Source organism: Thermobia domestica, chromosome 13 (genome assembly GCF_964235325.1).
Source record: "Thermobia domestica chromosome 13, izTheDome1.hap1.1, whole genome shotgun sequence".
Classification (NCBI taxonomy): Eukaryota; Metazoa; Arthropoda; class Insecta; order Zygentoma; family Lepismatidae; genus Thermobia; species Thermobia domestica.
Window position 1 is genome coordinate 122,013,195 of NC_137466.1, and position 19,927 is coordinate 122,033,121.

Below are 19,927 nucleotides of genomic sequence, written 5' to 3' on the forward strand. Positions count from 1 at the left end.
TGTCTCATTATAGTCTTGGTGTTCAAAAGAATGCTAAACTCCAACAAAATTTATTCAATTTACAATGTATATTCCAGTTGTTATCCTTAAGTAGTTCGTAAATAATGTTAAGTAACAATGGCCATCTAACTCAAGTTGGTGGGCATTTCTCCTGTAATTGAACCGAGCATGGTTTATCTATAACGACACTAGAACGCTATTTGCCGTAAAATACTTCTAAACCAGACCTACTCTTGGATGCAAACGAAAATTGTAATGTGTAATGGAGCGTATAATGTAAAGTTATGTTCCGTAACCCATCCCAGAGGTTCCGGATTCGATTCCCCACGATATACACAAAGAAGATTTTTTTTCTTTCTTTCAATAATTGTTGCAGTCTCAAGGCTCGAGAGCACGCTGTAATTTCTCTTCTTTTTTCCTGATAATAATAAATGATGGCACAAGGCAAATGTCCTTTCCTACCCAAGCTTCCGCAAAGCTAGTTAATATTTCACTTCTGCATTCCTTCATCCTTCCCCTGTCTGTCCTAACTTCCCCGTAGGTCTGCATTCTTAAGGAATGCTGAAATATTTATCTAAAGTTCCTGTTTTGGTTGTCTACAAGGAAGATATAACTTGCTGAGCTGCGTGTCTTCCGCGTTTATGATTTGATGCTGCATTTAGGTTTTTCTTGCTTAAATGTCAGAATTTCTACCGGGTTTGGTGCCCGCTTGTGTGCTCAATCCCCGGACACGTTTCGCAAAAGATCAAGCTGACGTTGGGCTTCATGACGTATGTGGGAGGTGCCAGTTTGGACACCATCGTCCCATGTTCGGATTAGGAGGAGGATAGAAGCGGAGTTTCAACCAAACCCCGGAAATGAAAGATGAACAAAATCAGGAGGATGGAGAACGATCGGGGTCTTGGCGATCAGTTCTTGGAACAGACAACGCACGCTCAAGGATCCTACCTACCCGTCGCACGATGGAACTTCAACAAATTCAAAAGGTAAATGACCGCAGAAACAATCAGGAACGTATACACCAAAAGCCTCTCTAAGTTGTTTAAGTCAAATCTTGCCTTAACCATTCCTTTTAACGTTTGCCGTGCCATATATTAAAATCAATTCGAATTGCATTTTATTTCTAAAATTTATAAATACAAGCTACATCCCATAGTTATGAAGAAAGTAGTAATTTATAAGTAATTATTGTGAAACATTTTTGTACATAATAAAAATAACAAGGACAAAACGTTTTTAATTTTGCATCATCAAGTGAGTGGAACCCAAGTTCCGTATGTAGATTTGATTAGATTAGATTAGCTGGCCAAGATTGAAATCAAAAGAAGGTGTTACATTACAAAGTACATGACTTTTGCAAAGTCCAGTGTATTCATTGTGAGTACCATCAGCTAATGTGATCTAATAAAAATATTAAAATTGTAGACAGTAGTAACTTTCATGCGTAGTGCAGTTTTTTAAAAATTTTATTTGGACGAAGACTTATTTAAGGATAATATATTTGTACTGCATAAAAAGTGAACATAAATCAAGAATTATAATGCAATGTATTTCAGAGGTAATAATATTGATAATATCCTCTGTCTCTTTTTAAATACGCACATACAAAAAACAGAGAAACGAAAGCAACAAGCATATTAGCAGGTTGAACTTGAAACTTTGTGACGTCATCAGCACGTGGCCAATAAGAGTGCTACTTCAGCCATGTATTGGATGAACCTCTTGGGATCGGCCAAAATGCTTTCTGGAACTGTATTTTAAGCTCTAATTCACATGCACGTGTTTCGTCGCATGCGATTAAACATTTTATATATGCTTCTACTTGAAATCTCTCCAGACTGATATGTCTCGTACAGTGTCCACTTCTGTACTTCAATTACGTGATGTGACAACTACTGTGTATAAATTTTTCGCATGTATAGGACCTTGAAAATGCAGTGCACTCTCGATGCTGGAATTTCTGTTTCCTGGGTTAATACCATCATTTTCCAGACTGTCTTTACTTACGAACTGTTCGATCACCATGACTCGTACATATTTGTCTTCAGAAACAAGACGTCTGCAGTGAGGTTAAATCGGTAAGTGACCTTCAGCGCCGTTTGCAGTCCTCCACACAACTCGCCACTTCTGATAGTGAACGCCATGTGCATTCATTGCTTCCTATAGCTCTGCAAGGCATTCCGCTGCATATAGCCGCGGAGAACTGCTATCTTGACGTATGCATGTTGCTCGTGATTCGACAGTTTCATTCTCGGGGGTCTCCAGCATACATAAATGTCAAAACTCGCGTGCCAGAATCGCACTGATGGTAGAGAACACGAGTTCCATTAAGGTTAGTGAGCGCGATTTTGACGCATAATTGGCTATACTCCCCACCACATAACATACATCCACATGTTTATTCATTATGATCATTTATTTATTTATTTATTTTTGGTTGGAATCACTTGTTCATCGTATATGAATATACTTCAACAATTAGAACTTATAGAATCAAGAATTTAGTGGGGTATTCCCCATATAGTTTTTTTCTTTCTTTACCGTTTCGAATCATTTTTGTGTATTACTTTAGAAGCCAACTTGGCATTTGCCATTAGGGACCAAGAAAACGTAGAATGGGCATGTAGAAAGAATGAAAGAAAGACTTTTCTCTAAGAAGTTTCGATACATAAAATTGGCAGAAAAACGGCTATTTTGGCAGGATAAAGTACAAAAGAATGTGAAAAGAAGGGGATAATAAGGGATAAGAACGAAGACAAAAATCGTGGAATGAAGGTAGTAATTGAAAACTTCAAGGAAGGGCGGGGGGGGATTATGATAACCCTCAAAATCGTGAAAAGTAAGTGAAACTGCCTATGCTACTTGACGCCGCTGGATTTGTTATCCCTCGAAGAATTACCGAGTTTGGTCAATAGATGACAGAGATATGGCCAATTCCTTACAGGCTTCTTAATAGTGTCACTATACGTACCCAAACATTCAAAGCCTTGTATCTTAAAATCGTGTCAGTGTGGGATATCATTATCTTCCCTCGAGGTCTTTAATTGGAGAAGTCTCGTACGACCCAGACTCTGCATGATGCTGAAACACGGAGTTTATGATGACGATGAAGCTAATGAGAATAAGGGAAATACTCTGATCAGATTGGCTGACTTTCAGATTGATTGATGCTGATTTTGAGCACAAATATCACAAGAGACCGGATGTATTATATAAAATGGGATCCAAACCCTACTGGGATTAGTATCCGAAGCAAGCACCCCACTTGGGGTTCTAACCATTAATTATACGTAACGAACGCACTCATGCTTGACAGATGCTTGACCGCGACTCGAGTCAAGACGGAAAAGTTCTTTCACGAATATTTGTAACATTGCTGTAAACGTAGTATTTTAGTTTTACAAAAGTCTGAAACCATCAATATTAGGTCTAATTTCACTCATATTTCCTTCACATCAAAATTCCTAGTTGCCTTTGACGCCCACTTCATATAATGCATGCGATAGCTTTTTAAGTTTTCGGTACTTAAAATGTATTTTTTATTTATCTTTAACAACAGATAAGTTTTTAATAAAATGCTAAAACTTACAACTTACCTTTCTTCAGACATAACATCTTTTGTAGGATCCTCATACAACATTACGACTATTTGAGACATGTAATTCAATTCTGAAACCATGCTTACATATTCCATAGCCCGACGCCATTGTTCATCTTTGCTTTCCTAAGAGAACCCAGACAATTAAAAATCAGAATCAAAACATACTTCAAATAGACTCTTTATACCCTGTATAACACCAAGCAATAACTCGAATCAATTTAAGAATTTAAACTCTAGGAGGGAATTTCATTTCACAAGCTATGGGTTCAATCCCAAGGAGCATAAAACTCAAGTATAATATGGTAAAAGTCACGTACAAAGAACACGATATGCAATATTTAATTTTTAGCTTATAGGCTTTAGCGACATTGATTGGGATTACGTAATACTGAAGGCTGTTTCATCCTTATGGTAGCAATTTGCAGTCACCCCCAGGGGCGCTAGTTTCGCGTCAGCAACGTGACGCACCCAGTACGGAGTAGCCAGACACTTGTGTACAAGCCGTGCAGAGGAGAGACGTGTGTGAGCAGAATGCCGCCGAAAATCGATACTTTTTGGGAGGGCTACATCGTAGCACTTTCTGATATAGGTTACAGCTATAGCCGAATAAGAACACAGTGCAAGAAGAAAGGTTTCACAGTGTCTGATAAGGGAATTAATGCAGCCATTCATCGCAATGCAAACCCAGAGCAAACCAATGCCATGCGTCGTCAAAAGGGGCAAAAGAAGCAACCGGCTCCACAACGCAGTCAAGACGTCATTGCCAAGGTCCGCCGGTTTGTGACCCAGGAGAATCCACCCACCCAAAGTAACACAGCGAGGCGTGTTGGACGGTCAACTGCAACTGTACACCGAATCATACGCGACGATTTGGGACTCAGAAGTGCACACAAGCGGCGGGTCCATGTTCTGAAGCCAACACACATCGCAGAACGGCGGGTGGCATGAAAAAGGCTGTATGAAGGTTACCTGGCAGGTGACAAATGGCGTTATGTGATCACCTTAGATGAAGCATGGGTCTATTTGACAGGATCCCAGCAGATGCGTGCAATTTACTACCGCCACAGTGATGGAACCGATCATGCAAAGTGGGTTCGCTCCTGCAAGGAGAGTTTTCCAAAGAGATTTATGGTAGTGACGGGTTTCTGTACAAAAGGAAAGCTTCCGATACACCGGGTGTCATCAAATGTCAAGGTGAATGCAACGTATTATATCGAGCATGTACTGGAACCCATCTATCGCCAACATGCCCCGGCTTTGTATGGCAATGACACTGAGTGTTCATCCACCAGGACAAGGCCAGCAGCCATACTGCCAAACGAACGGTGGCCTACATGACACGTATGGAACAGGAGACAGGTGTAAAGGCTATCCCATTTCGAGACATCTTCGTCAAGTCACCAGATGCATCCCCTATAAACTTCTGTGCTTTCGGCCTCCTCAAACGGAACATTAATAAGCGTCGTCCGACCACACTTGGTGGCCTTTGGAAAGTGTGCAAGGAGGAGTGGGCGAAATTGGATCAGGCAGTGCTCAATAGAGGTCTCCTTCAGTGGAAACTACGATGTCGTGCAATCGTTCACCAACGGGGCTCTCACATCGAACATGATCGCTGGTGAAAACAGGGTTTTACGCCCTACGCCACGGGTCTGTACTTCACTACCATAAGGCTGAAACAGTCTTCTGTACATCTTCGGAGAAAGGGATTTGAAAGTAAAGAAAAGAAAATAGAAAGAAAAAGAAGAGAAGGGAAGGATGAGAAATACTACAAAAGCTTGTATAGAAGTTTGAAGAAGGTTGTAAAATGGCTACGATACTTCAGTCAAACAGCATCAAGTTCACCTTTACATTTACATTGTTAGTTTGTCCTTCTACTTTACATTTACAAGTACACATTTTATCAGAAGTTATACAGAAAAAATCAATATTCAGTTTTGTCAGAAAAAATCAATATACATTTATAGACCCTAAAACTGGCATACACCACTCAACTCACTAATATTAATTCTATACATTTTGTTACAATATTTATAAATAAATACCAAACTTAAAACACAAATATCTAACTATATGGCTTAATAAAGTCGATAGTTCATCGCTGCAAATATACGGTCATTGCTACCAAGTGAATCAAATCAGGATGGTTATCCACTTTATAAGCTCTATCTCGATATTACAGAAGTACTCTTTTACTTAGTTCTTGATCTACAAGTTTCCTAACTAAAATTTTCAAAATCCACACGTAATTACTATGCAAGCAACGTTTGTCTGCTACTTTACACTTTTCAATCTTATATTCTATGTCATATGCCATTGTGAAGTTCCACGGTAACGTTCTCTGTTCATTCGTTTATTAGTCTATTTTCCCAAATACAATTTCGTGTATGTCAAAGGATTTCACCGAAAATGTCATGTGACATTTCTCTGAACATGTGGAAAGATGTGGCGTATTTTGGTGTGCAATAGATAACTAGCAAATATGAAATTGGAAAAACACATCATTACTAGACAAACATAGTATCTACTTTTTCTGTATTTGTATTTTGGTGTGAGTTTATTACATAATGGGAAAAAACACCTACTGCAATGCGTGATCTTTGAGAATTAGTAACACTGTAACAATGAAATTCACGTATTGCGACTGTTTCTGTCGTGTTGGATGATAGTAAGGTGGTGTAGTAAGAAGTCTGATTAGGCAAGATGTTCTCTGCTGTTTTATTTTCAAAAAAGGCGTTCTCTGATTTGATTGTGAATGCGCAGCTAGATGTAACAGTTGTCAAGACGGTGATAGACGATTGTACATTATTCAGCATCTAAGGTCAGTTTTAGGGGAGCAATCCTGCGCATATTTCCTCCTCCATCATCACTGACGCAACAGTGTGATGTATAGCATTAAGAATGGTCTATTATTTTCCTAGAAAGGATTGACGCCTATAATTAGATGACGGACACAAGCTGTACTATAGGCTAAAGGTGGCTTAACGCCATAATAATCAGGGAAGTAGCACTTAGATAAAGTGACTCAATTATTCTAGTAATGCTATGGTTGTTGGTGCATTATCAAAACCATACAATACGAGGTTTGATTATTCAAACGGTTATACTTGTATAACGACAAGCAACCTTCAAGATCCACAATGGTTTATCATGTCAGAGGTGTTATGGCAAAGAGTGTCCCTGGTATGCTTAACAAGATTACGGTTCAGGTAGCGACATTGTTGATCCAGACGGATGATATTGTATTTCAGATATTCTTGCAAGAATCGGGCATTATAGTCTATTAAACGAAACTCAGGCTCATAAGCATCACAGAAAATCTCGGAGTGTTGCAGGATAATACCCCTATAGATCGAAGCCGTCAAAACACATGCATCGGTGTACGCGCTCCTAAAATTACTCATCTCTAGAAGAGGGTTCCAGCATTTTTGTAGTGAATCCTTTTCACAATATTGACTGGATTGCTACATGCTCCCTGAGTGAGCCGATAAACGGAGGTGCCTCAACGGTTTCCTTGCATAAAACAGCTTTGTGTAGTTAGCAATACACAATATAGAGAGATGTGTCCTAGAGAGTGCTGCAAGATCACTAGCTAATTTAGATGTTGTGGTGATCAGGTGTCACTGGTTAAGGCAATGCCCCACGTATGTCATGTGGGCGACCTTTCATATTGCTATGAAAGAATTCCACCTCCCTGTTGTGCAAGATGTACTGGTGATAATATTCAACTTCATACTCAACTGCTGTTGACTTTGGCCACCTCCATTCAATTAATCATGCGCCCACATATAATGTCATCCAGATGTGTTCTGTGTGTTATTTTGTTTGCCTACTACTCATATGTAATGGGAATCACGTATGAAACATGTCTTTAAAAATACTTCACTTAACACATGTTCTCAGACAGTTAATGCAGGTTGTACAGCCCAGTCATAAGTCAACATTGATTAAACTTAGGTCATGAATATGTCAAGGGTGCCATACTCATACTCAGTGTTGCAACAGTTTTAGTGAATTTCAAAATCATTAGCCTATGTTGGTTTCTCATCCACATAGAACAACGGAAATCATTATTCTTGTATATGTTCTTACACATTAATTTGCGCGATGTGAATGTATATACAACAGTAAAAATGAGCAGTATCAAGATTTTGGAACTTTCATGCAAAATTTAATACTAAAACAAAGAAGTTAAAGATCTACTTACATCTAGCAATCCACCAAACCTCAAAACCGTAAGTAAAGAATGAACATGGCTCTCGCTTGTAAAATAAAGCCTCGTACGAACATGTCGTCCTGGGCTTGACACCCCTCGAGAATACCTACAAATGTAATATTAATTAAATATAATACATTATCTCTAAAAGAACAAATGAAAACTACTACATAAAAGTACTTAAAATCATAAACATTCCAATAACTCTTTCAGAAAGTATTACTTGAATAAATCTGTATGAGAAATCTCAAGTTAATAGATCATAAATTAATTTATCTATATCAAATTTAATAAAAACCTACATATCTTATGAATACTTCCACTTCTATTAAAATATTTATAAATGATACATAGAAGTCGAAGCTACAAGCTTACTGAAGAGAATATGCAGAGAATTCTATTTAGTATAAGAATGAAGAAGCTTCACTGCATGGAAATAATAAAAAATTACAGTTTACATTAATGAAAATATTATGGTACTAGCAATGACCAATGTAGACATGTAGTAAAACCTGCCTATATTTTGGACATATGATTACACAGAAATCTGGTCAACTTACAGAAAATAAGTGTATTATATTGACGATATAATCATTATATCGTCAACATAATGATAACACAACCGTCAAAGGTGTTCTGAATAAGCATACTGGATTGTCCAAGCACAACTGGAAGTTATGGTGCAAACCACGTGGTCTGAGTGAAAGACATCACCTACAATAGTGGGAGAGTGCATAGCTGTTCTGCATATTGAATATACATATACTTATCAATTTAATGGCAACACTTGGAAACAAGTCAGATGTTTGGGTGGACAACGGTCAGTTATTAGTGGTGTGTTAGGGCAAAGTTCGTACCACGTATGGAGCACTGTATCGCCAGTGGGCAGTGAACTGAGCAGACGGTGATAGTGTAAAATGGGCGATTACTCTGATTTCCAAAGAGGGCAAATTGTTGGCGCTCAGTTATGTAATTTGATCGTAACCAAAGTGGCAAGTGTGTTGGTTATGTCGCGAGAGACAATGTCCAAGGTGGTGACAGCCAACAAAACTGACGAGAAATTGGCGAAAAGGAACAATGGTCGGAAGAAAACCCTCAGTGATAGGTCCCGACGAAGATTAAAGCGGATTGTTATTTAGAACCGTCGTGCGACTGCAGTGTAAGTGACATAAGAGTCAAGCAGCACCTTTCAGCCTGTGTCGGCAATCAATCCGCCGCGGGGACATACGGGGTTGAGGTGTAATGGCGAAACTGCTGATAAGGGACCATCTCGCTTTAACACTGCGCCAATGGTGCTGCGAACATGGAACATGAACCGCTGATGACTGTAAACGTGTAATACGGTCGAATGAGTCATGTTCACCTTATTCTACCCATAGACTGTGTTTACGTGTGCAGACATCCAAAGAAGAGTATGATCCGCACTGTCTCCACAAAATTGTGAAACGTGACGGCGGCTCTGTGATACTGTGAGCTGCAATATATTCGTTTACAGTGAGCCCTTGCTGACACTTACTGGTCACGTCACTGCTCGTGATTATGCAGTCATTTTAGAGGACCATATGCATCCTATGGTGCAGACATTTCCGGCAATAACGCCATAGTCCAGGATAATAATGCACTCATTCACACAGTTGGTGTTGCGGTGTGGTCTGAAGAACATCGGGTTGAAGTTGAATACCTTCCCGGCCCATCTAATCCCTGGACCTGAACGTAACTGAACATTTGTGGTCCGTTTTGGGGACACGAATCAGTGGAAGATTTTCACCTCCATCCCCCCTCATGAAACTAAGTGATTCACTGCACGCGGTATGGTGTAATATTCCACATGCTACTATTCACGACTTCTTTGGCTTCATTCCACACAGCATCAGATCTGCTTTGAGGGTGTAATGTTTAACGTCATATTTATCTTGCAGTTTGCATTTTTTTCAGATATTTCTATTAAATTGAAAGTATCCGTAGGTACGTCACGAGCAATTCCATAGCAATATATATATATATATATATATATATATATATATATATATATATATATATATATATATATATATATATATATATATATATATATATATATAGAGAGAGAGAGAGAGAGAGAGAGAGAGAGAGAGAGAGAGAGAGAGAAAGAAAAGATCTGTACTGAGAGGTAAAATTTTCAGATGTTGTAGAAGGTAAATATACAACTAAATAAAACTAGGTAGCATTACTCTACTAGGATGAATGAATTAATTTACAGACAACACAAAACTAGTTATAAAAATTGTTGAAGATAGCGAAACAAAATTATAACAGTAGGAAGATTCTTCAATCACACAATAAAACAAAGGCTAAAAATGTGGAAAATAATTAAAGAAGAGCTCAACATGCAAATGCATAGTACCCATATAAGTAGCATAATTTATGAGGGCGTAAACATGACAAATCCAAAGGACATAGCAGCGTCTTTTAATAAATATTTCACAAATGTAGAACAAACCCTTATTAAAAACAAAGGAACTACTAAACTAACTTAACGTAACATAAAGTTAAAAAATGTGACAAATCTATATTCTTGAAACCAGTAACAGAGAGTGAAATAATCATCATAATAAAACAAATTAAAAATTCGAATTCGGCTGGGACGGATGAAATCTCTAACAATTTGATAAAAAGTTGTTACAAATATTTAGTCATACCATTATGTTATCTCTCAAATATTTCAATCGCCACAGGAATCTTTCCCGATAAACTAAAAGTTGCTAAAGTTAAACAATTACACAAAAAAAGGTAAAGTCAATGAAATAGAAAACTATAGACCGATATCAATGCTACCCATTATAGGTAAAATTCTGGAAAAAATAATGTTCAATCGGGTAATGGATTTCATTAATAAATATATCCAACACACAACATGATTTCTTAAAAGGTAAATCCATAGAGACAGCAATTTTTCATTTTCTTGAAACCTGCAGAAGTTGTTGGAAGAGAAAGAATTATCTAAGGAATATTTTTTGATCTAACAAAAGCCTTCGATTTACTAAATCATAATATATTGCTAGAAAAACTTAGTTGCTATGGTATTAGAGGTTTAGCAAATAAATGGTTTGAATCATACCTTAAAGATCGGAAGCAAGTATCTGAAATCACGGGAATAGTTAATAATAAAATTCAAAAATGTGTATCAAGTGAAGAAATTATTAATCGTGGAGTACCACAGGGATCAATTCTAGGGCCACTTCTCTTTCTTCTTTATATAAATGATCTTTCTGAAAGTATTGACAGTTCATGTGAGACTTTATATGCAGATGATACAAATGTAAGTCGATATTCAGATTACCCGGACGCCTATACTACATGAAATATAGTATCAAGTATCGGCTCATTCAGTAATTAATAGTTAATTTCAACTGGGAACCACATATAGAACATGTAAGAAGTAAGTTAAGCAAACTATGTTCTGCAATTAGATGTGTAAGAGATAAGATAAATGTAAAAACAGCTAAATGTATATATTACTCAAATTTTCATTCTATAATAAAATATGGCTTGATGTTCTGGGGAAATGCACCTAAAAGTATTGTTATCTTTAGGCTACAGAAGAAAGTGGTAAAAGTACTTGTAGGAGTAGAATAGAACTCTTCTTGCAGAAATATTTTTAAGGAACTTGAAATAACGACTCTTCCCTCAATGTATTTGTTCGAAACATTAATATATTTGAAAAAAAAAACATAGTAGTGAATTTTTTGTTAACAAAGACATTCACAGGTACAACACAAGAAGTAAGGAAGACATTCATTTGCATGCACATAGAACAAATATATACAATAAATCAGTTACGCACAAAGGTACTCTATTATACAATCTATTCCATCATGTATAAAAAATCAGGTCTCTGTAAACAGCTTTAGATCCAAACTTAAAAGGTACTTGATAGAACAATACTTTTAGTCGGTTCAAGAATATGTACAAAATAATTTATATGCGTAAAATTAAATGTATAGTAAGTAAATTAGTAAATCTATAAGAATCCATATGTAATAACATTATGTATGTTTATGTATACTGGTATATATATATGACATGTCCAATTTCGTTGTATGACGATGAACGGATGCAATAAATTATGATTATGATTATGATTTCCCTCATACAATAAGATTGACCATATCAGAGTGTATATTCCACTTTTGAAGGCAATCAGTCAGTTAATGGTCGCTCTACTGCAATATCCATGAAGCAAAACGAAGAAAACTGGAAAGTAATTTGCAGGTTAAATGTTAGTTTATTTATGAGTTAATAATAAAATCTGTGGTGTCATTACATGAGGCAGTTACTTCCATCTCGGGAACTCTCCAGAATTAAAGAAATTTCTCATTAAAGGAAGACGTATGTTTATACATTTGTCCAAAATACAGAGAAAATAATAAAGATAACCAGTTCCTGCATGTATGTTTTTAGAATTGAGCTCTTTCTCCTCCACCTTTTCATCTAAGTGCGTTATCTTCATTCCCATTGCAGGACAACATTATAGCACATCGTGGAAACAGATGCTATAGAGTTTCCTTTAATAAGCTATAGCACATCTGTCTAGTATACAGCAATATGAAAATAGCATACTACATATATACATAACAACAGTGTGTTGATTTATGTAGTCAAGATATCAGGTTATTCTAATATTTGAAATATAGGAATAGATTTGTTATAATTCAGCTAATTTCCAAGACATGAAGGTCGCCAAATTACAGAGTAATGGAGTACTAATTGCTAATATATTAACTTATGAGAATTTGCCGATTCCGCAAAAATAAAGCAAGTTAACAGAATTTACTGCACACATGTGGGATATTTTATTATTATGAAACTGATACCATTTACACTCGGTTTCTATATGATGGCGCCTAATGATGGTGCCTCATTCCTAATTTAGAATAGAATTTATACAGCGTAATTTTCCCTTCTACTTATTTACAATTACTATTATAAAATGCATATCTGACCATTTACCTTGGATTCAACCTATTTACAGATTCTTCGTTTTCTTCAATATTACGTTGTAAGTCAGCCCTGATTTTTTTCAGAAGAGGTGTACAAATACCCTGGCCAATTGCTAGTTTTTCCAGCTTCGTCAAGCCATATTCCTAAAATACAATAACACAATTTCTAAAATACTGTATTTTTCAAAACTAAAAATTTTCAAAAATATAACCATTTTGTTTTACAAAGAATAAAGAAGGAGTGCATTGAAGACAGGTGAACGTTTAGGTACATAGAAAATTGTGTGTTGCTTGTTGAAAATTACATATTAAAATAAACATTATCACTATATATATGAAAGAAGAGAGTAAGTAACTGATTGATCTACCCTAGGCCAAATAGTTTAAGCTATAAACTTGAAATTTGGACGTGGCACAGGATTTGTAATGTAAGGTATTTTGAAAATTTGATGGGGAAGGTGGAAAATGAGGATGGCAATCATTATATTAAAATGACCATATCTCCGAATTCTTGAAGGTTAGAGACGAAATTTGCAATACAGACCTCTAATAAAAAATAATAGAACACATTTTTTTGGTATTTGACCTTAAAGGAAAGAAAAGAGAAGAAGAAAAAGGGACAGGGGTTACAATTTTTATAAGAATCCATAACTCGGAATCTTTTAAGCTTAAAAACATAAAATTTGTTATTTGGACTTATCATTTACAACATTAAGATGTGTGCATAAGTTTCCAGCGATATTATTATTATCATGATTTTGAGAATTAAACATATTTTTAAGCAACACAATTTTAACCATCAAAATATTTTCCTTGACTATTAGTTTAGCTCATTAGGTAACTTACGTGTTTCCTGCACAAAGAAGAATCGTGGCTTAGAGGCGATGAAGTTGTCGATGCAATTTTTGATATTATCGATATACGCAAAGCACTAGCTAGAAAGTGTATGCTATAGGGACCTAAACAGATGATAATCTGAAGGAACGAGATCTCGTGAATATGCTGCATGTAGGAGAACTTCCCAACCCAGTTTGAAGATTGTTTCTTTTGTTGACGAAGTGAAACGTAGACGAGCATTATCATGCAACAGTATGACCTATTGCATTCCTTAGCCAGTAAAAGGTCACTTCTAGATTTTCTCGCTCAAACGAAGCATGCCAGGTTTCGGTAATTCGTAATAGAGCACGCCTTTCACATCCCACTAGATGTACAACAAAATCTTTTTGCCATGAATATTCGTTTCACTGACAGAAGTTGATGTCTGACCAGGATTTACCATAATATTCCACGTTTAAGATTATTGTAGTAAACCCATTTTTCATCCCTTGTTAGGATTTTCCTCAGAAAATACTCTTTTATGGCGAGTAAGAAGACACACACAACTGTTCACACAACTTTCTATATTGCGTTCTGTAAGCTCGCTTGCTTGCATTCTGGATCTTGTTAAGTGCGTGTAGACATCTAACGACTGTCGAATGGTTACTTCAAGCTTCTCAACCAGTTCCTTGAGCTCCTCCGTGGCTAAGCGGTTAGCATACGCGCCTTTGGCGTGGGAGTCCCGGGTTCGATTCCCGGCGGGAGCTCATGTGGTTCGGATTCCACGTTAATCAGTAGGTCCACGTCTCATATAGCCTCGCTGCTGAAAGGGACGCTAAACTAAAAATCAACTCAACTCAACTCAACCAGTTCCTTAGTTGTCTGGCACGGATTTTCTTTTGAGTGGCGCTTTCAGAACATTGTTTCCGAGCTCTTGATGCCTTTCACCTCTTGGCTTATCTTCCAGGCTGAAATCTCCCTTCTTAAACTGGGCAAACCCTTCTCTTGCAGTACTTGTACCAATCCTATCCTCTCCATACGATTTATCAATCGTTCCTTTGACTTCTGCAGCAGACTTTCCAAGGTTGAACGTGTACGCAACGTCGAACGAGTATCTTGTCGGCAACCATGACAAATTAACTATGAACTAGTCCTATCGAGAAACTAGGTGTCAATTATGTAGCCCTGCTAGAGTTCTTATTCCCTTTTTTCAGGTAGTTTAATGGTGTTGCTCAAAGGTAGTGCACAAAACTTATGCACACAGCTAATAATAAGCCATAGTTTTAGCATTAACAAAAAACCCTCGACGGAAACAAAATGGAGTGGGCGGGGAAATAGAAGTGGGATGACAATTATTATAATAAGATGGCAATATCTCGAAATTTTTTAACGTTACAGACAAGAAATTTGGTATTTGAACTTCTTATTTAAAACAATTAAACATACGTTTCGGTGTTCTTGATATTTGTCCTAGAAAAGAAGTGGGGAAAAAAGAGGGGTGTGGTTGTAATTATTATAATAAGACATCCATATCTCGGAATCTCTTAAGATCAGAAACATATTATTTGGTGTTTGGATCCTTCATTTAAAATAATTAAACACACATTTCACAGTTTTTGATATTTGTCTTACAAGAGAAGAAAACAGATGAGATGAAGGGATGAGAGTTGTAATTATTATAATAGAACGGATATATACAAGGTGCACACCAAAAGCATGTGCCGTTTTCTTAAGTTCACATTTTTTGTCATTTCAGGAAAACAACTGCGGCGTCGGAGCCTCTACCCTTCGTCTCTAAGTAGTGTAGGTTTTGTTACTAGGTGACAGAAGCTGAGTCACAGTGCCTGAACGAGTAAGACGTATTTCTGATACTGCTCGGGGACAAGGGATTTTCGGTTGAAGGCCAACAGGTAATTGTGAAATTCCTCACCGCAGGTGGACGTCGTGTAGTTGATATTTACCGCCAATTGAAAGGTGTGGGTGGTGATAGTGTTCTTGTAAAAAAAAACACTGTTAGGAAGTGAGTTCGCGAGTTCAAAGCAGAGCGAACGAGTGTGAAAGATCAGCAGAGGTCTGGACGTCCAAAACAAGCATCAATTGATGTTAACATTGTCCATGCTGAAAATTTTACCATAGAAGGTAGGCGTATCAGCATGCAGGAATTTTGTGGTACACTGGGGTTAACAACGTGAACAGTAGAACGAATAATTACAAACGAAATGGGTCTAAGGAAAGTCTCTGCTCGTTGGGTTCCATGAATGCTTAATGACGATCAAAAACAGTCAAGGATTCGATCAACTATTATAAATTTGATATGCTTCAGAAGAGAGAGGTAAGGTAAGTGTTGTGACAATGGATAAATCACAGATTCCATTATTCAACTCAGAAACAAAAAGGCAGTCGATGCTGTGGAAACACACAGGTTTACCCTCCCCTCAAAAAAAATCGTAAGGTGGCATCCAATGAGAAGGTGCTATACCTTATCTTCTAGCATTTCCGGAGAGTTAGATTCTTCACCCTATTCGGAAAGGTCATACAATTAGAGACGAGTATTTTCGTACATTTTTGTATACAGCATTTCTGCCAAAATTGACTGAGAAACGACCACAAATGGCAATGGCAATTTCATCCTCCACATGGGCAATGCACCGCTACACCGTGCTAATGTGATCTCATTCTTGGCTGGCTATGGTACTGAACTTCTGACACGCCCACCCTAATCATCAGATTTGGTCCCGAGTGACTTTTGCTCGTTACCAAACCGCAACGATTCCCTTCATGGAAGCCATTTTCCCAGCAGATCATCTTGGGAAGCTATTTTCCGGTATCCGAAACACATCTTCAAAGATGACTATGCCACATCTTGCATAAAATAGACGGAGCGATGACAACTGTGTATTAATAAACAGGGAGAACTTGTTGAGAAATGGACAGGTTAGTTCCCTACATTTCCTTGTTCCTGGAAATTAGAACGAAACGTCAGGTATTTTTAGTGTGCACCTCATGTATATTGTAAAACTTTGTTTTATATAGGTTATACGATATTACAATATATTGGAATTTCTTAAGGTCGGAGACATGAAATTTGATACTTTGACTTTTACCTTAAAATAATTAAATACGGTTTCTGTGTTTTTTGATGACATAGAACGGATGAAAAAGGGGTGGGAATGCTTCCTTCAGATGCCCACACGAGATGCTCGATTTTTCTGGGGACTACGAGTTCAGACGAATTCTACATATATGAAATGTGATATATATATAGCGTTAGTGAACTATACCGACAAACTGTAAGAGGTGATTGCTCACATCAAAATAAGAAAAAAATTTCCTATGGACCTATGGCGAAAAGTGCATAGATTCAGAGCTAGGGCTGTCCAAAATTGCGAAAAAAGCAAATTTCAAGAGAATCTATTTCGAATTCCAGAAACTGTGGATGGTGGTCCTTATCAACGTGAAGGAAGTCATGCATACGCATTCAAAAAATGCACATTTCATTAATGTTCAATGGGTGTACAGAGTACTCCCTGCAGAGTAAAACTCCCAGACTTGCCACCAACTGAATTTTGAGATATCTCTGACTTTATTATTGGTCCAAAGTAGGTAAACGATAAGTCTTGATAGCAGTGAACATGGAATGTTTTGCAGCGATGTTGCAAGTGTTAAGGATCGTCAGTAGCACGGTCTCTCGTACTAGGGAAAACGCATGCTGCCATGTTTTCATTCACGCTTATAAGTGAAGAAAATGTTAAATATACCGTGAAGAAATACATCGCATCACACGTTATTCTGAATGCAAAAAGCATGGAGCTGCCAGTTCTTAACACTTCCGACTTCCCTCCGAAGCATTGGATGTCCATTGTTGTCAAGGCTTTACCTCCTGCCTACTTTGGACCCTCCTTGAAATCAGGATATATCTGAAAACTCTATTGAGAGCATATCTGAAAATTACACCCTGTAGCGAATACACTGTACAGTTATTGAAAATTGATGAAATATGCACTTTTGGATTGTGTATGCATAGCTTCCTATACGCTGATAAGGACCACCATCCACAGTTTCTCAAATTAGAAATAGAGCCTGTTGAAATTTAGCTTTTTCGCGATTTTGAACAGCCCTAGCTCTGAAACTATGCACTTTTCGCCATATTTCTATATGAACTTTTTCTCTTATTTTGATGTGAGGAATCACCTCTTACAATTTGTCGGTATAGTTCATTAACACCCTGTGTATATATATGTCTTAACCTACCTCGTTCGAATTCGCAATTAATCTTCGAATATGAATGTGAAAGATTCAAGAAAGGAAAAAAAAAAAAGAATACTATTTTCCGATGAGGTATTCACCCCGTACACACGTAATTTTGCTTCACACAATTACTGAAGTGAAATCTTTGAGGTATTTTAAATAATATATTATCGATAAATATTTAATTCTACAAAACAAACGAGTTACAATCCGGTGTAATTATTATCGTTACTGATTTGTTTTTTGAAATTTTAGTTATTCAGAAGCACTGTGTGAAAAAAGAACCATAGTCACCTTTACCAACGATATATTACTACTATCGCTTCAATTATTACGTTGTATATGTTTCGATTTGTTACAGTTCGTATTTAAGAGTTTTGCTCTAGTAATTAAGGTAGATTATTAAAGAATTATCCATAATTGAAAAACTTTTTTTTTTTCTTTACTTTCTTAGATAACAATGAGGTTATGAAGAACGGTATACACTATTTACACGAGGTCTGAGCATGGCTGAACTTGAATATGGTTCAATTGGTGGATGAGCATACCATCACGCAAAATCCTCTCTTACAGAATAGGCCCCACTAGTACACTATGTTGTCTCCAAGAAGATTGGATTACACGACTACACAACGTGTCCTAGCGATCGACAAATTAAATGAATTTGGTGGACAACTGCAATGTAAATTTAACTCTTTTACACTAACTGGATATCTGCAACGAAAATAAACTTTTTCGGAAAGGAACTCGAACCCTAAATAAAGCTTGACAATGTGTGAGAAGACGGTGATAGGAAGATGTAACTTGTTCATTTGTGAATATGCGTATATTGACATTATTCGGTAGTAAGTTAAAACCACGCTTAAGTACGATGCTCTGTCTAAGTTAAATAGTAAGGTAACATAAACTAGAGTAAGAGAAAGCATACCTCACAAATCTCATATTTAAATGAGGCAGAGACTTAATTTATGGAGGGGGCGCGGTGGCTCAGTGGGTGAGCGTTCACCTCTGGTGCTTGGGGTCCCTGGTTCGATCCCAGCTCGCGCCGTGTGGACTTTGTGGTGGACAAACACCGTGCTCGTGGGTTTTCTCGGGGTTCTCCCGTTTCCTCCCACTTTCTTCATTCCACCATTTCACTCATCTCTCATCATCACCGTCTCCTTTAGCCTAACCGGCATAACCGTGGGACGTAAAACTTAAAGATTTCATTTCATTTCATTTTTTTAATTTATGGAATTAAAAGCTTGGTATATTAAATAGAAATTGTTTCCAACTAAGATTAGTTTTGACTTGTGAACAAGAATTTGGAGATGAGTACGTAGGAAAAGAAAGGAGTGCGTAATTAGTGACTGGTAGACGAAGCCTAGGCCGAACTGATCTCGGTATTAGTTTTGACTAACACTGTGATTTGACTAACGACTTCCTATGGTGTTTTGATATACATCTACAAAACAGCAAAAATCAGCAATAATGAATAAAAAACGTGTTCTTCTATGCGACAGAAATCCGCTAATTTAATATATATAACTGACCAAGATAATCTAGATATGGATTTCTAAATACCCAACTGATCATTTGACCTACAGTTATATTAATTTGTAATAGTATTGACATTTTAGAGGTATTAGCAAATAATGACTTTCAAATTATGTCTTCGACATCATCATATTTCAACACAAGTATACATAATCTACAACTCAAAATAACTGCATAAGAAATATAGTAAAAAGAATTCATTTTGTTCTTCTCCCCCTAGTTACAGACAGATTCATTCAAAAAATCTCATCTGTCATATTTTTGTTGACTACTGTCAGCACTGTCACGATATAGGTAAGAAAGAAAAAAAGAAAGAAAGAAAAAAAAAAGATGATTGATTAGTGCGAACAAAAAGGATGGTGGTTGATTACAGAGTTAAGAGCTAGGCACATTTACCATATTATTACTTGTTTCAGATATTTGGGCTTATGAGTATCAGTGAATCACATAGTTGTTACTTGTGTAATTACTTCCCATCCATCGCATTTCCACTAACCTCATTTCATTTCTAGCTATGTTTTGAGAGTGCTATCA

The 19,927-nt window shown here is 37.0% G+C and overlaps 1 protein-coding gene across 22 annotated transcripts in view; it reads right to left on the reverse strand.

Moving 5' to 3' along the window:
• Positions 1-19,927, reverse strand: part of l(1)G0196 (inositol hexakisphosphate and diphosphoinositol-pentakisphosphate kinase) — a 331,048-nt gene that overhangs the window by 89,223 nt on the left and 221,898 nt on the right. For all 22 annotated transcript variants that reach the window (XM_081736359.1, XM_081736372.1, XM_081736379.1 and 19 more), the window contains 3 exons: positions 12,804-12,937; positions 7,806-7,920; positions 3,597-3,724 (listed from right to left, as the gene is read on the reverse strand). In XM_081736359.1, the coding sequence (XP_081592485.1) occupies positions 3,597-3,724; positions 7,806-7,920; positions 12,804-12,937 (377 nt within the window). The remainder of the gene's footprint in view (positions 1-3,596; positions 3,725-7,805; positions 7,921-12,803; positions 12,938-19,927) is intronic.